Genomic DNA, 17,739 nt, shown 5'->3' with positions numbered 1-17,739 from the left:
GTCCTGACATGACCACGGGGGTCGTCCCTGAGTTTCCTGTTTAACCTTGACATGACCACAAAGGTCACCTCTGAACTCCCTGTCTCGGCCAGAGAGGCCGTTCTATGGTCCCCCGAGTCTCGGCCAAGGAGGCCGGAATCAAAGATTCTGCTTGCTTTATCACGGACATTTCTCCTGAGTGTCCTGCCTGCCCAGTTATGCCCACAGAGGCCCTTACTGAACTTTCTGCCTGTTCTGACACACGGCCCCAGAGGCCAACCCTAACGTCTGTGTTCTTTGCTCCAGTTCCGCCTGATCCGCCATGGGGACCTTCAGACCTTTCTGATCTGCGGTTGTGGTCTTCTGTGCCACCGTGGTGGTCCTCAGCTACGCCTTGTCATAATCCCTGTGCTGTGTCTTGTGTTTTGTAAGGACTTTTATGTTGAAGTGTATTCTTAGTTCCCATTATTTTATATTTTGCATGAAAATAAAGTAAGTGGATGGATAAATAAATAAATGTCACTTCCACGCAAGCGTTGTCACTCACTGGTGACGACGTGACGTGACTCAATAACAATAGCGTTTGTCTGACGAGGAAGTGAGAGTCAAGCTGGGAAGTTCTAGTTGAGTTACAAGTTAGATTGCTGAAAGATAAACCATCCCATATGTTATAATCTGTGTCTTTTTTGTTTGTTTGGATTTTTTGTTAATTATCGAAATAATGTATCAGCTTTCCTTCTAAAACTCTAAATAATACTTCTAATAATATAATAAGCGTCATAACCAATCTTGTCAAGAATTTTTGTCTATCAATAGGCTACCTCTAAACCGTCTTTAGTTTGTACTCTCACTTCTTGGAATAGCATGGGGAAATGGGAAATGGTCACATGTCACATGTGGGCGTGTCTGCGGGAAGAAATCCCCTCTTGCGCCTGTGATTCATTAGTTGAAGAGCTGCAGCAGACTGTTTGGTGTCTTATGTGTTTGTGAAGCATTAACAACTGGTTCAAAGGATCCGTTTCTATAGATATTGCCATCATGAGGACAGTTTTCATTATTTATTTGCTGGTAAGTGTGCTGAGCGCTTTGCGCGTGCATGATAACTGCGCGAAAATGTTAGTCTCTGTTGTTATTTACATTGTTGATATTCATTGTAACAGTATTGTTATTACGTTTCACGTACATTATTTAGAATTCTTAGATTGGCGTTGGTGCTGAAAGAATGACTCGTATGTTTCAGGTTACTTTCACTTTCTATTTGAATGCGCATAATAGCACTAGAAGCATTTAAAGTAGCTATATCTGTATCTAAGTGACATATGAAAACAAACATGTGCATTGTTGTTAAATAGTTATTTGATCCAAGTATAAGGTTGCACAGTCTGCCTTGTTTAAAACGGTCATTCTTGGTGGGGATCTTAGGGACTTTCCGTATTGCCTGTAACGTCGTTATGATGGTTTGTTTTGGGGTCTGAGAGTTCCCATGTCCTTAACTGACTTAACTAGCTCGAAAACATACATTTTGAAATATAGGTTTGGTTGTTAATGACGCATTGTATGATAACAGATTATTAAAAAGTTTGTTAACTTGTATTTGCTAATTAAGATGTTTACAGTAAAAATGTAATGAAAACGACTCTAAACATATTAGTCTACTTGGAAAAAGCTGTTTTATTCTTCACGGAGTGGGCCGGCCCTCTCATCTCCTCATGGTCGCTGGCATGTGGACATCACATGACCTGTTTTCTAATGCCATACAGTATTCTTCATAATGTTCCTCTTATGTCTTTATCTTTGACAGGTCTCACTGTTACACTTTGTGTTATGCTGTGAGGAAGATGAAACGCATTATAAGAACAAATCTGGTGAATGCTGCAAAAAGTGTGGACCAGGTATGTGGACATAATAAATTTGTCTAGACTGGAGGAAGTATCACCAGGGAGTAAAAAGAGCTAGAGCTAACTTGAAAAAAGGCAACCTATCAGATTCAATTTAAGTCAACTCAACTAGTTCGCTCCAGTTAAAGTCAACTTAAAAACTTTTGTTAATGAGTAACAGGTAGTTCTTTGAGTCAACGTATTTTTTCAAGTTAGCTAAATTGCCCAGTCCTTGCTTTGTCTTAATATTGTTTCACATGTTGCCTTGAAATAAACCCATCAATACTACCATATTTCACATAGTCTTAGTCCTCTTTTAATATACAAATCTCTTAGTTTAATCCGAGTGGGTAGTTACTGTGAGTGTGTCACAGGTAAGAGGATGTTGGTGGACGACAACTGTAAGGACCCGCGCTGTCAGGACTGCAAAATCGGAGAGTATCAGAGCGGCTACACAAGCAATACCAGATGCGAACGCCAGCCCAGCTGTGACACCAGTAAGAGTGCATTACTGCTGAAATATTAGGAGGGTGGGGAGCTGTTAATAAAAACAATGTTTAGTCCTCAAGATTTTTAAATATTTATTTATTAAGACAAATGTATGATTTTTTTTAAACAGATACACATTTAATTTTTCATCTATTAATATCAATAATAAATCGTTTTAAAACCTAATTATTCATATATTCATGATAAGCTTGTGGATAAATGAATAAATGTAAATGTAATCTCTCCTCTCGCTTTTCTGTTTAAATCAGATTTACATTTAAAGCCACAAGAGGATAAACCCATTACAAACCGTCTAAACAAATGCGTTTGTGAACCTGGATACTACTGTACACTAGATGATGACTGCAGCGCTTGTATGAAACACAGTGTTTGCAAGCCAGGACAGAGAGTCGCCAAAAAAGGTTTGTGCTGTCAGGCGTCACTAGTTTTATATATGTATATAGTATATACTTGGTGGTTTATGTTGATTCTGTCCTGAATTGCACCTCCAGAATAATAATATGCCACATCCCTCTTAGACTATCACTTCAGATGTGATTTAGAGAATTTATAATCATTCTGTAATCATCCGATTCGCCTTAAAGACACCTTGGAGGAATCTGTTGAAGCCTGGTGGTTAAATGAAAGGTTATAGGTTCAAACCTCTGGCAATGTTTAATCTTTGCCCCTCATCTCCTTGTATTTACACAGGTTCACCGGAAAGTGATACTGTGTGTGAAACCTGTAAAAATGGAACGTTCTCCGACCACGATTCAGCCGACACTTGCGAGGAATGGACAACGTATGAAAAATCGTTCTGATTTTTTCACCTATTTTAAAAAGAAATGAATACATTTATTCAGCAAGGATAACATTTATAATGTTGCAAAATATTTTTATTTCAAATAAATGCTGTTCTTTTGGGCTTTCTACTCATCAAAGAATCCTGGGGAAAATATATCACGCCTTTCACATGTGTGAATATAATATGAAGCAGCACAACTGTTTTTAACATTGATAATAAGCATCAAATCAGCATATTAGAATAATTTCTGAAGGATCATGTGACACTGAAGACTGGAATAATAATGCTGAAAATGTAGCTTTGATCACAGGAATAATTAAATTAAAATAAAATTAATAAATTAAATTAAATTAAAATTTAAAAAATTTAAATTACATTTTATAATACATTAATATAGAAAATAATTATTTTCACAATATTGCTGTATTTTTGATCAAGTAAATGGAGAATCAGATACTTCTTTCAAAAACATGTACAACTCCAAATTTTCGACTTTTGACTGAATTTTTTATTTGGCCATCATATTTTTAGGGTTATATCAGAATTTAAGTCAAGAGTTTTATTGACAATCATAAAAAAGTTTATAAATAGTTTTAAATTTCTCTTTCTTCTTGTGTCTAGATGTGACTATGGATATGATCAAAACACTCCTGGCAGTTCAACTTCAGACCGCAGCTGTTGTGAGTAAAACGCAATCTTGCTTTTTAATCGCCTTCATACTTTGTCCAAAATCATTATGAATTTTAAATGGTAAACTCTTAAAAGACATAATGTGGGTGTTGAAAACACAGTAGTGAAACCTTTAGTTGTGTGGGTGGAGTCCAGTTCCTGTATGGCTACATTTGTGTGATCACTTTTGATCACTCATGCTTATTTGAAACAAGACTGTGAAGAGTTTGCAATACACACTCAAATGTTTTACAATGCTGTCAGTAGTATTGGTTTGATTACAGGTACCTTAATATTAGGCATGAGGAAGTCTTCTCAGTTTGTTGTATGTTTTGTTTTTCTCATTTCAGTGGGTTCACCCGTTTACAGAGCTGTCACTGGCGTGGGAATTGCAGTACTTGTGTTGGTTGTCATCATAGTTTTAGTTGTGTATTTTTACATGTCAAAAAGTAAGTACTGCAACCTACAAATTATCTACAATAACACAAAGTATACTGTTTGTCACAATAGAGTGCCACAGAGCCGCCCACTTTTTCAGCGACGTTGGTTCCGGAAGTATTTCTTCCATTCATTTCTTTCATAGGGATAACTTTGATTTGAAGCAAAAAGCATTTGAAAATCAGACAAAAATACCGTGTTCTTAACGGCTTTAGTGAGTGAAAGAACTACAATCCCATGAAGCTTTGTGAAGACCATAATCAAATTAAAACGATATAGAAATATAAAACTACTCATTTAAAAATGTTGATTTTATATATATATATATATATATATAAACAATATAATTGAACTTTTGTGCATAATATGCACATATATGCCAATATTTTGGTGCATTTTGCTGACTTCTACTTTCTGATTGGTGGATTTTTCCCACGCAGAATCATGGGTAATGTAGTTTTTCCACCACGAATTCTGCTGTTAAACAAATATTTTAAAAATAAGTTGAAATAATGTGCTTCAACAGAAGCAAATACTATCGATTAACAACCTCGTAGCTCACAGTAAGGCTGTCTTTAAAGGTTTATAATTTGTCATTTAAAAATCAATTTCCCTATAGAGAAAAGGAGTTTTTTTCTTCCGGAATCAGACTGTTTCACTCTATAGGCTTTTATATTACAATTTCGAAGTGATCAAGTGCTCATTATATCTTTCATAAAACAAAAACAATCATCAATAATCACTTTTTTTACTTTTCTTCTAGGAAATCAGGGGTGGAAAGAGGTAAAAGGGGTAAATATTAACTATTTAATCATATGCGACATTCAAAGTCATGCACAGCCTTAAATTCGAAAAATGAAATATTCATGTGAGGAGATTAATGATAATGGTTCTTTTGTTTTTAGTTCGCCGCGGACCAAATGGTTACGCCCTTAAACATAAGACCGGTCCATCGCGAGGAAGATGTTGAGAGAGCAGACCAACCGACCAACCGACAGCCTCAGGAGGACTTAGACCACAGCGAACCCGTGAGCCCCTCGCCAAGTAACATGACAGAAAATGGAAATGTTGTTGATCAAGAACATGGCAAGGAACATATCATTTCAAGTACTGAATCAAATGGATATTCGTATTCATATTCATAGAGCAAAGTCTTGTACAGCGTACAGAAATCTGTGCTCCCATCATGTTACAACCATCAATGTATGCATTACATTATAAAGCACTGCTTTACTCTAAACGTCCCCAAACAAGCATGTGTCTTATACAATCATACAAGTGTTTTTTCACGACTGAAACAGTAGCTCTCCTTAGCATGAGCTTTGTGTTTTCAAACATATGCTGTAGATACTACTCTGTGCAGCTGAGAGTGTTTGCCGTGTCCTGTGGTAGTTATGAAATATAATCCACTAACATAATAAGTCCAAAATAGAAAGCACATTTAGATGTAAACAAAAATTAAAATAGTGATGGAGTGTAGTGGTGGTTGAGGGTGGCTTTTTGTTGAGCTAGCATACACACACACTACTTCTTCTAAAAGAGCGAGTGGTGAAGCACTATGAAAGTTCCTATGGATGCTTTTTCCAGAATGCCTGATAAACGACAACTTTCTAAAACGGTTTGGAAGTAACCTTTTCAGAACTCTTCTAAACTTTCTTAGAATTGTTAGCTAGGATGGAATATAGCGTTGTACAAAAAAGTGAGTATAATTGTTATTATGCTTAAAATCATGTATAATATACAGTATGTTTTAATATTTTGGTGTTTTTGTATTCATTTGTTTCCTGTAAGACAGACTGCTAAATGTTCGGATTTCTGTGGCGCTTTGTATTGTTTTATGTAAATATTTCCATTGAAAATCACAATTTTTGTTTGTGAATTGTTCTTTTATTGTATTTTATTTCAGGTTTATGTAAAACAAACTCTATATTAAAAGCATTCCTGATTCTGCATAAATAACCCATCTATCACTGCAAGATGTTTACTCGCCACTTATGAGGTGATGTGAAATGTCCACAGGAAAACTATTGACAAATGTTATTGTGTGAAACTGTGTGTTAAGTCGCTCATGAGTCATCATGACTTTCCAAGAGATGCATTGTGGGATACTATGACTGTCCACAAGAGGTTGCCATTTCCATGTCTGTGGAGTTTTGGGATAAAATAGTTCACAGTAAAAAATCACATTGCAATATTTTCTTAATCCAACTCACTTAACTTTTTTTGGAAAATATATACGATTGTAATGGATTGTATTGATGTAAATATTTCTGACTTGACACGTTCTTATAAAGCTCATGTTTGTTGTATACATCTAAACAAACATAGCTTGTTGAACTATAAATCAGGGTGTAGCATCCAAAGCATAAGACCATATGCTGGGATCAGGAGGCCCTTGTGGGACACATTGATTGCCGATTTAGGCATTGTATCTCACACCATTGTTCAACACCTCAATCCTTATCTCAATATCACAGCCTTTTGCCTGTCATGTTTAGACTGGGATTACACATCATTTGGGCCACTGAAAAGGGGGCATGGAGGAGATTGTTGTGCCCAGTGTGTGTTAGCAGTGAATATGTGCTTGGGGGGTGGCTGGGAGGTTCTCCTTTTTTTGTACCCAGGGGTTTTCTCATTATCCTTGGATTAACAGACCACAGGCCTTTGAATTTACATGGAGGCCATAGTGATTGGCAAGGAAGAGTTTTCCTTTTATCATTCCCTCTGCAGAGGGGAGGCCGCAAAAACAGAATATTGTCCGGAGGCCTAATCATGTTGGTGTGTTTGTGTCAGAGATTTATTAAAGAAACCAAAGAATGCAAGATTTTTTGTTGTTGTTGCCCCATCGCTTGATGGAGCAGTTTCTCAATTTTAGATTCTATTTTTTTTTTTTTATAATTTTCTTATGCCAGTTCATAACTAGGGTGAAATATGCACAGGAAAATTTGAATCGCTATCAGCATGACTTGATTTTTATTTTTAATATTTATCACACCATTATATTTCTTTAATAATAGAATTCACTTTTTAACTTTTTGCACTTTGACTTTTTGTGTCAGAATACTATTTATTTTCTCATAAGTAACTTTGTTCCGGTTTGATCCTACCTTTGAGCACCAATGAGGGCGGGTGTAAAGCCAGGTAGAGCCTCTGGCACTTTTCGTCTGTCAAGTCGTGACTAAACAGGAGAATAATCTTAATTATCACCCTTTAAGATGGAACAATTCATGTCCTTAATCCGCAATGCCTTGAATTGTTTTAACAGATCAGAGCTAGATATGCAAATCCCTTAATAGTAGTGTCCTCACTGATAACATGAAGCCTAAATCCTGCCTTGAAGTGAAACGCTTTGAACGCGTCTTGATCTGCCTCGAAAATCTGAGAATTCCTTTCGAACGACGCAATTATCATATATATAAAGTTCGATTGTATACATACGTTCTTTTAAAGGTTTTAGAGAGTTATGATGGCTACATCATCTGTGACTATAAAAATAAAACAATAAAATAGTTCTAAATTCTGATTGGATGAGCCGCGTCCAAAGCGTTGTCAAATAGCGAACTGTTACGTAAATATATGTGGTTTAAGATTAATCCAATTATTTAAAAAAATGTGATAACTTATTCAAATCAATTGTTTTTATCCCATTGCTGTTGTTTATATTTTATAAAAAATTCGCGTTGCGCCAGCTCTGATTGGATGAGCCGAATTTGAACTCGTATCTGTAATATTGAAGCCTACATTGTTGCAACGTCGGATATTACATTTAAAAAAGGCATTTTTTTTAAATAAATAATAGTCTATATTTTACTTATGTTGCCACTATTTTCTAAAGTTTTTGCGGCTACGAACAATATTCGAGTTGCAGGCAATTCACTGAACATGGACAGATTTTCGTGGCTTATTGCTCAAGTGAATTAGTCTTTAAGACTTTCAGAAATTCAATCGAAAGTATGCTTCTGTAACTGAAAGCAAAACAATGCAGAATTTCGCATTTGAAATCATTTCTCATTGTAAAAACATACCCCCAGATCATTAACACTGACCATGAGCAAAACCTTTAGATTTTTCAACGTTTTATTTTAGCAAAAATAAGTCAGCAGGTAAATGCATTTATAATTTAAACAAAATAAAATGTACAATATTTACAGAACACGCATCCTTTGGTTTTTAAACCATGCAGGCATTTGATTAAATCTTTTATGCAAACTTCCACAACAAAACGTTCCCAATGGTTTCAAAGTGCAAAATGGAGTCTAGAGTGTTTTGGATGAAGAGTCTCATTGACTTTGTTTGAGAAGGTCGTGTGTGGAAAGGTTCACAGGTGAGTAGGAGTCTCTCGAAGGCCATCCAGCCCACCATTTCCCAAAGTCCGGGCTTTGATGGTGTTTCAAATCGCTGGGTTTCTTGACGATATCAGAGGTCGCGGTTTCCGCGAGAGACCAGATTTTAGGTTTCTGGACATCGACGTTTTGCTTACACACCTCTCTTTTGGTCTCACACGATGTGTCAGACTTGTCACTTTCTTTTTGCTGATCAAGTCCTTCCGCTAAACGGTCCTCCACCGTGACATCCTCCTCCTCCTCCTCATCAACGGTTTGAGGATCGATCTCATCTTCATCCTCCATGCCTTTCCTCAAGGACCCCTCCTCTTCGCTCTCACCCTCCTCTTCCTCATCCTCCTCATCTGACTTTCCTTTGGAGGCCCAGCTGACCCGGTTCTCCTTCTTCAGGCGGCGCCGGGCATTGGCGAACCACGTCGACACCTGCGTGAGGCTCATCTTGGTGACGATGGCAAGCATGATCTTCTCGCCTTTGGTGGGATATGGGTTTTTCAGGTGTTCGCTGAGCCAGGCCTTCAAAGCGCTGGTGCTCTCCCGGGTGGCCACTTTGGTGACCCGACTGGGGTCATCAGCTGGCATGGGACGATAAGGAGTGTAATAGGGTCCCCCACGTCCGAGGAGAGCTTGGTGATATGGTGATGCAGCCTTGAGGTCATAGGAATTGCTCTGAAAGTAAGCAAGAGATTCGGTTTTAGAATATGAACAGTTTTGCATTACAATAAAGACAGTAAAGGGTTTGTTCATGAACCCAAAAATGAAAGTTCTGTCATCATTTACTCACCCTCAAGTTGTTCCAAACCTGTTGAGTTTCTTCTGCTGAACACAAAAGAAGATATTTTAAAGAATGTTCGCAATCAAACAGTTGACAGAAGCCTTTGACTTCCATAGAATGTTTATTCCTACCATGGAAGTCAATGGCTGCCAGTCATCAACTGTTTGATTGCCAGCATTCTTTAAAATAATCTTCTTTTGTGTTGAGCAGAAGAAACTCAACTTGAGGGTGAGTAAATGATGACAGAATTTTCATTTTCGGGTGAACTATCCCTTTAATTGAATTGTATCTTTTTTTAATTCTATATACATTTTAATTAGGCCTATATTTCACCTTTATACAAAAACTTGAAATATTTCAAAATCTTTTTAGACATTTACGGTGTTTTTTTCTGCATTGAATTGTAATGCAATATGAGAAGAATTCAAAATACTTACAATGTGTGCAATGTGTCCCGGATGATGATAAGGGATGAAGCTGTACCCTGGTATTCCTGAGAAAGGTAAGGGAACCCCAGCCATGCCCACAAAATGTGGCGGTGGCTGTTGAACTCCAGGTGGGCAGCCCAATAATTGATATCCAGCGGGCATGTTGATGTTTCTGTCCATGAAGAAGTTTCCAAACCCCGTTGGTGAAGCAGGCATCCTTACTCCCTGAGCTCTGGTGTTTGAATGACACTCCCACGAGTTCACGGGCTCTCTTTATAGGCGGAGCCGCATCAGTGGGCGGGACCAGAGTAGGTGATTGACAGCTGTGATCCGAAGGATTTCTCTGGGAGTAAATCCCTTCAAAGGAGAATTTCGGTTGTTCCTTTTAACGGCCTCTAAAAGTCTTTAAACTCATGATGCTTATCTCACGCTTATCCGTACTGAAGAGTGGAAAATATTAAGGCTCCGTTTGAAATTCGCATTTTCTGGAGATGCTCTTGTGATACATCCACCTAAAATAGTTTCAATTAAAAATAGGCTACATTATAGCCTAGTCTACATGAAGAAAATCCGCCTGTTTTAAATGATAGGATAATTTATAAAGTTTTTTCAAAAGTTAAGTCAAACTATATTTTATTAGTATATAGGCCTAAATGATATTATCTAATAAAAAAATATATAAAAAAATTTGACATAGCCTTTTCGTTTTGATTTATATACACTCGTAAAATAAAGGTTCCAAAACAGGGTTTTCACAGTGATGCCATAGAAGAACCATTTTTGGTTCCCCAAATAACCTTTCAGTTCTTAAAATAGCCAAATTTTTTTTTTGTGTGTGTGTGCGAAGAACATTAAAAAAGAACCCTTTTACACCAAAAAAAAAAAAAAAAACTTTGATGGAATGGAAAGTTTCAAGGATGTTAAAGACGTCAATAAAGAACCTTTATTTTTAAGAGTGTATGTTTTATTTAATCTTGTTTACATGTAGCCTAGCTAACATGCAATGAATTGAATGAAGCTCAGTCGGGAAAAACTGAAAAGTGATACTAAAGCCATTCGAAACACCTTCAAATGTCGCACATTAACGTCTCAGAATAAACTTTTTTTTCTCCATCTTGCTGAGACTGTTTCATCTTTTTGTTTGAGCAAACCGATACAAGACACAACATGACGAGCCATTATCAAAATTTGATTAGCAACACGGTGCAATGTGTGTCTGAAGCGTTTAAAAAGTAAGCAAATACCTTTTAACTAATTAACACAGGTTTGGAAACTTTAGTTGCTTTGATTTGACATTAGATCTGATGTAAGTCTAAAAAAATGTAGATGTATTTAGCATGGATTGCGCGTTTGATTAATTGGTAAACAAAGGTTAGGCCTATCTTTCATTAAAAAAACATTAGGCTTTTTTTTACTATTATGGGCTATTTAGTAAGACTAGACTAATGCATTTGTGATATTTTCATTTTTAAATAGGCCTAAGCATTGCTAAAAAAAAAAGTTGTTAAAGTTATTACAAAATATTATACAATAGGCCTTAACGCATCTTAACGTGAGAATTTTACATCTTTGCAACAACTTATACACACCGTTGTAGGCTAAAAAATAAAATCCGTCTACACGCCGATTTTATGAATCAAATAAGCGGTTTTAATTTTCTAATGCAATGCATTTAAATTATTTCCGTTTTTTTATATCTGACTTTTTTCTTTCGGTTCAAAATGAACCCGGACTATGAATTATTTGGCTTTATTGTGACCGAACATCAAACCTATTTTAAAAGGGGATGACTTTGTTTTCGCCCGCAACAAACCAGTACAATTGTCGTAATTAAATAGGTTTAAGTGAAACAGGTGTCGACTAATGTATATGGTAATTGCAGCATAACAGATGTTAATGTAGGGAGATACTCAGATAAGATTAGAATTCCTAAACATACATACCAATGCCCTGGAAAGAAAAGCACAGCAAACAACCCGATAGCAGGGGGTGCAGGCAGTCTCTGACATTGGAAATACAAGTTTTTGTGTTGTTGAAACTTGCTCTTTAATCTGTTATCTAGTAAACAGAGTGGTGGCATGCATTGTTTCCTCAAACTTTGACAGAGCCTCAAATAAAGTTGAGTAATTTCTCATGCATTTTATGTTTAATTTACAGCTACATGTGCTATATGTTTTATACAGCTTGGTCTTTTCCAAAGGCTCATCACCTTTTATTTGGAAATGTTTATTAAGATTGTGTGTGGTGACGAGGTTGTGTGAAGGTGTGAGACATGTTAAGGCCTGACAGACAGACAGATAAAGAGAGAGAGAGAAAGAGAGAGAGAGTTTGGAAGCAGGGTGGGGCTCGGATCCCCTTGGGCCAAGAGCAAATTTACTCAAGTAGCACAATGGTCAAAACGGAGTGCAAAGAGCAAAGCTTATGCTGCATCTCTGGAGATAAGCAGCTCAGGGCTGTGATTATTGTGTTCCTCACACACTCGGCTTTCTCCTCTCTTTCCTCTCTTCTCGCACACAATACAGGTGTACTCATGTTCTGACAGGTCCAGTTAAGACTGTTTGCTCAGGGGATGTCAGTCATTTGCCGAGAGGAGAAAAGTGTGAGATAGTAGTCCAACATACTGCAGATAAGAGATGAGCTTTTTCCAGTCTTTCGCCACAGATGCAGCAAACGAATCAAGATCGGCATGAGCAGAGATTTCTCCTGAGAGCCGGATTCAATTTTTGTTTCCCTCTACTGGAGATCATTTCAAAATTATTGTGGTTTGTATTGTGGTTAACCAAACAGATCAACCAGATTAATCAGTGCAAACCAACAAGCATGATCAGAGAGAAAAGGGCCCAGTACTTACTAGCTTAGTGTTACCAGAAGCTTTAAGGTCAGCCCGAATCCTCAATAGCCTCACAGAAAATATAGGTGTATTGTAAAGATATTTTTATAGGTCAAAATTAATTATCTAGACATTGGTGGAAATATATATATAATTATATTAGTGTTGTCAAATTGATTAATTGCATCTAAGTTTATGTGTGTGTGTGTACGTATATATATATTTTATATATATATATATATATATACAGTATATATACACATACATATACACACACAAACTTTTATATTGGATGCGATTAATGGATTTGACAACACTAATATATATATATAGTTTATTTAAAACAATTTAAATGGAATCATATTGCACCATATACAGCAATAAATAAATAAATGTGCACAAAACTTGGTGTTACTATAAGTCACACTTCAAAATGGCTGTTAAAGTCAAATAAATTACAGTAAAATAAAACCATACAAATGCATGGTAAATAAAAGAAAATCAAACAAATATTTGGTAAATGTTACAATTGTATGGCAAATCTTGTTTAATGGATATTAAGACAGAATATGATTTTTATTTTGCTGTGTGTTTATACTGCATACCTTTTTCATGTAGTACAATATAATAGGAAAAAAAATGTAATTAACTTCTCCTAACATGAATAAACAAAAACAAAAAAAAAATCATAGAAGTGGTGAGGAAATACAACGGTTAAACATGTCAAGACAAACCAAACTGGTCTAGGTACTCCAAAACTGAAAACCAAACTTTCTGTTTTTTTCCCAAATGGAATTCTTTGCAAATGGGAGGATCGTCCATTGACCAAAGTATGCGTGTCCTAATGAGCTGATAATGACAATGGGCAGAGGTGTGACTTCATTTAGCGCTCATCACATACCGCTGAGCAGACAAAAGGCTTGAACATGTCATTAGAATGGCCAATAGTCAGGTGTCAATAAGACCTGTTAACAAAAGCATGAAGGGAATCCACAGAGAGGGTTTCACACCTTCTACATGTTAGTTTTTCTTTCTGGAAGTTGTTCCTTTTCAACCCGTTCTGAGGTGTGGCGAGATGCACCATTACAAATCTGACCTGGTGAAATCAAATCAAACACTGTGTATTAAGTCTGTTAGTGTTACATCTAAAAGAATACCAGCTAATAAAGAAATCATCAAATCTATTTTTACTAAACCAGCGAACTGTAGAAAATTCATCAGAATAAAAATGTAAATAAATAAATGAATTACTTTAAGGAGCTTTAATCTGAACTTTTAAAATGATTAAAATGATAAGTTATATTCAAATAACATTTTAATATGGACATGAATAAAACTGGTTATGAGTCTTTTGCATGTTACCGCATTAAATGCAGTTTTAGGTTGACAAAGCACTGTTTTACAGTGTGGAGAAACATAAATGTCCATTTGTGGTCTGAATTGCTCTTAGCCCTTTTACAAAGAAGTTTACTTTGATGTGGGCCATTTCAAGACAAGACCGGCCTCATTCTGAATGCCATGACCTCGTAGAAGTGTTGCGCACCTGAAACAATGCTGTTGTTTTTAGTGTTCAAACCCCTCATTTTGAGAGCTAATGAGCTATGCCAAGGCCACAGACCCAAACAGAGGGAAGTTAGCTGAACGTGAATGTTATCAGCCTTTCTCACCTCCCCTCTATCAATCACCCCCTCCACTATCCATCTATCTTTTGTCATTTGTGTTATCAGCCCCACTCTATCACTCCTCTTTACAGAGAAGTGACATTGCAAGTACTCACCAATGGGAGGATGCCTTTGTTAGGGGTCTGGAGCAGTCCCGCCCACTCCTCTTTCTCTTTTGGGGTGTGATTTGATTGACAGCCCCCGCATGGGGTGAGTGACAGGTGGCGTTGGTTAGCCTGTGACAGTTTGTGCCGTGGCTTGGGGTCCTTCCACACGAGCATCCTTACAGTATGTGTGGTTGAGAATATACTGTGTTAAGTGTCCATGCGGCTCCCAGGTTCCTGCTATGTGTTCTACTGCCTGAATGAAAGACTGGAACGCTGCAAAAGAGTACAGAACAAGAGAGTAAAGAGAGAACATCACAATTCGACGGACAGACAGATAGAACGATACACTGCATGATAGGTAGATAGACAGACTGAATGATAAACTGCATGATAGACAGAACGATAAACTACACGATAGAGAGATAAACATACAGATAGATAGACTGAACGATAAACTCCATGATAGATATATAGATATATATATAGATAGATAGACATACAGATAGATAGACAAATAGATAGATAGACAAATAGATAGATAGACATACATATAGATAGATAGACTGAACGATAAACTCCATGATAGATAGACATACAGATAGACAGATAGATAGACATACAGATAGACATACAGATAGACAGACATACAGATAGACAGATAGATAGACATACAGATAGAAAGACTGAACGATAAACTGCATGATAGATAGATAGATAGATAGATAGACATACAGAAAGATAGACTGAAAGATAAACTCCATGATAGATAGATAGATAGATAGATAGATAGATAGATAGATAGATAGATAGATAGATAGATAGATAGATAGATAGACGATAAACTACATGATAAATAGATAGACTGAACAATAAACTGCATGACAGATAGACATACAGATAGATAGATAGATAGATAGATAGATAGACATACAGATAGATAGATATAGATAGACAGACAGATAGACATACAGATAGATAGACTGAACGATAAACTGCATGATAGATAGATAGATAGATAGATAGATAGATAGACAGACAGATAGATAGACAGATAGATATATAGAATAGATAGATAGAACGATAAAATACATGATCGATAGATAGACATACAGATAGATAGACTGAACGATAAACTCCATGATAGATTGGTAGATAGACATACAGATAGACAGATCGATAGATAGATATACAGATAGATAGACTGAACGATAAACTGCATGATAGATAGGTAGACAGATAGATAGACATACAGATAGATAGATAGACAGACAGATAGACATACAGATAGATAGATAGATAGATAGATAGATATATAGAACGATAAACTGCATGATAGATAGGTAGACAGACACATCAAAATGTATTAAGATATACTTACTGTATATAGACAGACAGACATATAGAAAGATAGAGACAGATCAAAAACAAAATGTATTAGACAGATAGAGATAGACATAGTCAGAGAGAAAGACAGAGAGAAAGACGGATATATCAAAATGTATTAGACAGACAGACAAGGAAGGAAAAAATAGTCAGATAGACAGACAGAAAGAAATAGGCATAGACGGACAGATAGATCAAAATCTATTACTATATAAGACAGGTAGACAAGCAGACAGATGGATACATCAAAATGTTTTAGACAGACAGACATAAGAACAGAATATAAGCATAGACAGAATTACAGAAAGATGGAGACAGAAAGACAGGTTTTAAAATGTATTATGATTGATAGAGACAGACAGATTGATATATATATATAGTCAGATAGACAGGCATACAGAAATATAGGCAGATCGATCAAAATGTATAGGACAGATAGTCAGGAGCACAGAATATAAGCATAGACACAACTACAGAATGATAGACAGACATATAGAAAGCTAGACAGAAATACAGGCAGATAGATCGAAATGTATTAGACAGGCAGATAGACATATATACAGAAATATGAAAAGACAGACAGTCAAATGAGGGCTCTGCCCCATATATATATATATATCCAAAATGAATCGTCTGTATAGATTGAGCATGATTGATGATTAGTGATCAGAAAGCTGAGGAAACTCATGCGGTATCAACGCGCGGAAGCGAGACTCGCTTAACAAATGCACTCCTTATGCGGCTGTTCTCTCCTCACAATCAATACCTGGTGTGCTTGTAAGGCATCTGTGACATGACATCTACATTTTGGGTCATTTGTAAAACAAAGACTACAAGGAAGCTGGAGGCCTTGAGCTGCTGGTTTCAGTTCCCCCTCCCCGGCACAATGGCGGCCCTTAACCGCAGGGGGAGCGGCCCTCAGATGGAAATGAGCAACCAAACCAACAATGTAGCGCCTAATCTCTTCAGAGAGCTGGGAATCAGTTACACAGCAGTAGAGGCCTCTCCGTGCTTTTCACCGCATACGCAGACACACACACACCCTCCACCCCCCTCCTGTGTAGCCACAGGCTCCCCTTACACATGGGCCAGATACAAGGTATCCCCCTGCAACAGAAGGGGCAAGAATAAGTGGGGCGTGGGGTGGGGCAGAGCCCTCAAAGCACGGGATTAGAGCTAATGTGCCCTCCCTGGGTTCTAATCTCTTCAGAGGAGCAGCGTGTTTGAGGACTGCGGGGCAGTCAGATAAGTATCTATTACAGCAAGTTCCTCTTATCCTTCAAACACCCCCATGCCCTATAGGAAAGAGCTAGCACAAAATCACTTGCCTGTCTTCCCTCTCACTTCTGTGATACCCAAAACCCGAAAGCAAGCGCTGGCCTTTTGCGACTAAGCTGGAATTAAGGGCTCAGGACCTTACGGAGGGCCGCCAGGGCCCATATTGGCCCATATTGGAGATGGGAATCAAAGGAGGAGAGGAGAAAAGAACCGAGGAACTGTTTTTTATTCTTCTTCTTTCTCGGGTGTCGCTGGGAAGGTGCGAGGGAAGGGGATCGTGACTGAGGTGGAAGATCTGATAGGGTGTAATCTTGTTAGGGTGATCCACGAGAGTGATGAAAGAGCCGGCATGCTAGATTATGGGAAGAGCCCAGAGGAAAGGTGGGAGACTGGAGCTCAACACTTCAGATGTGTGAACTTTATGGGGGGGGGGGGGGGGGGGGGGGGGGGGGGGGGATGGGGAGAAGCTTGTAACAATTAGAGGAAAATCACATAATAATGAACAGGGGGGGACAAAAAGCACCCGTTATCCAAAGTACAATTTATTTGTCCTGTTATATAAGAGAAAATAATTTACATTATGCAAATAAACATTCAGGTAACATGAAAGACACCATCAGACTTAAGGCACAAACTAGTAGATTTACTCAACATCACCCCTTTGGAATGCAAAAGAAATG

At 37.3% G+C, this 17,739-nt stretch overlaps 2 protein-coding genes across 2 annotated transcripts; one reads left to right on the top strand and one right to left on the bottom strand.

The window, feature by feature from the left end:
• The first annotated feature begins 900 nt into the window (after window positions 1-900).
• On the top strand, window positions 901-5,698 carry cd40 (CD40 molecule, TNF receptor superfamily member 5). The gene is made up of 9 exons (XM_056258056.1): window positions 901-1,047; window positions 1,781-1,871; window positions 2,231-2,353; window positions 2,615-2,767; window positions 3,057-3,147; window positions 3,772-3,830; window positions 4,170-4,268; window positions 5,021-5,049; window positions 5,163-5,698. The coding sequence occupies exons 1-9, from the start codon at window positions 1,018-1,020 to the stop codon at window positions 5,400-5,402; spliced, it is 915 nt and encodes a 304-aa protein (XP_056114031.1). The 5' UTR covers window positions 901-1,017; the 3' UTR covers window positions 5,403-5,698.
• A 2,602-nt stretch (window positions 5,699-8,300) lies between these two features.
• On the bottom strand, window positions 8,301-10,325 carry irx7 (iroquois homeobox 7). The gene is made up of 2 exons (XM_056257882.1): window positions 9,810-10,325; window positions 8,301-9,266 (listed from the first exon to the last, which is right to left on the bottom strand). Exons 1-2 carry the CDS (start codon window positions 10,014-10,016, stop codon window positions 8,538-8,540), a joined length of 936 nt encoding a protein of 311 aa, XP_056113857.1. The 5' UTR covers window positions 10,017-10,325; the 3' UTR covers window positions 8,301-8,537.
• Window positions 10,326-17,739: the final 7,414 nt, after the last annotated feature.

This window comes from Rhinichthys klamathensis, unplaced genomic scaffold (genome assembly GCF_029890125.1).
Source record: "Rhinichthys klamathensis goyatoka isolate OS25496 unplaced genomic scaffold, OSU_Roscu_1.1 h1tg000147l_1, whole genome shotgun sequence".
NCBI lineage: Eukaryota > Metazoa > Chordata > Actinopteri > Cypriniformes > Leuciscidae > Rhinichthys > Rhinichthys klamathensis.
This window is presented reverse-complemented; position numbering and strand designations above follow the sequence as displayed.

What these genes read in the sequence shown, in the direction of transcription:
- irx7 (XM_056257882.1), bottom strand. Translation starts at nt 10,016, where the DNA reads ATGCCTGCTTCACCAACGGGGTTTGGAAACTTCTTCATGGACAGAAAC. An exon ending in CGGGACACATTGCACACATT is followed by an intron (nt 9,267 to 9,809) that starts GTAAGTATTTTG and finishes GCTTACTTTCAG; the next exon opens with AGCAATTCCTATGACCTCAA.
- cd40 (XM_056258056.1), top strand. Translation starts at nt 1,018, where the DNA reads ATGAGGACAGTTTTCATTATTTATTTGCTG. An exon ending in CTGCAAAAAGTGTGGACCAG is followed by an intron (nt 1,872 to 2,230) that starts GTATGTGGACAT and finishes AGTGTGTCACAG; the next exon opens with GTAAGAGGATGTTGGTGGAC. An exon ending in ACTTGCGAGGAATGGACAAC is followed by an intron (nt 3,148 to 3,771) that starts GTATGAAAAATC and finishes TCTTGTGTCTAG; the next exon opens with ATGTGACTATGGATATGATC.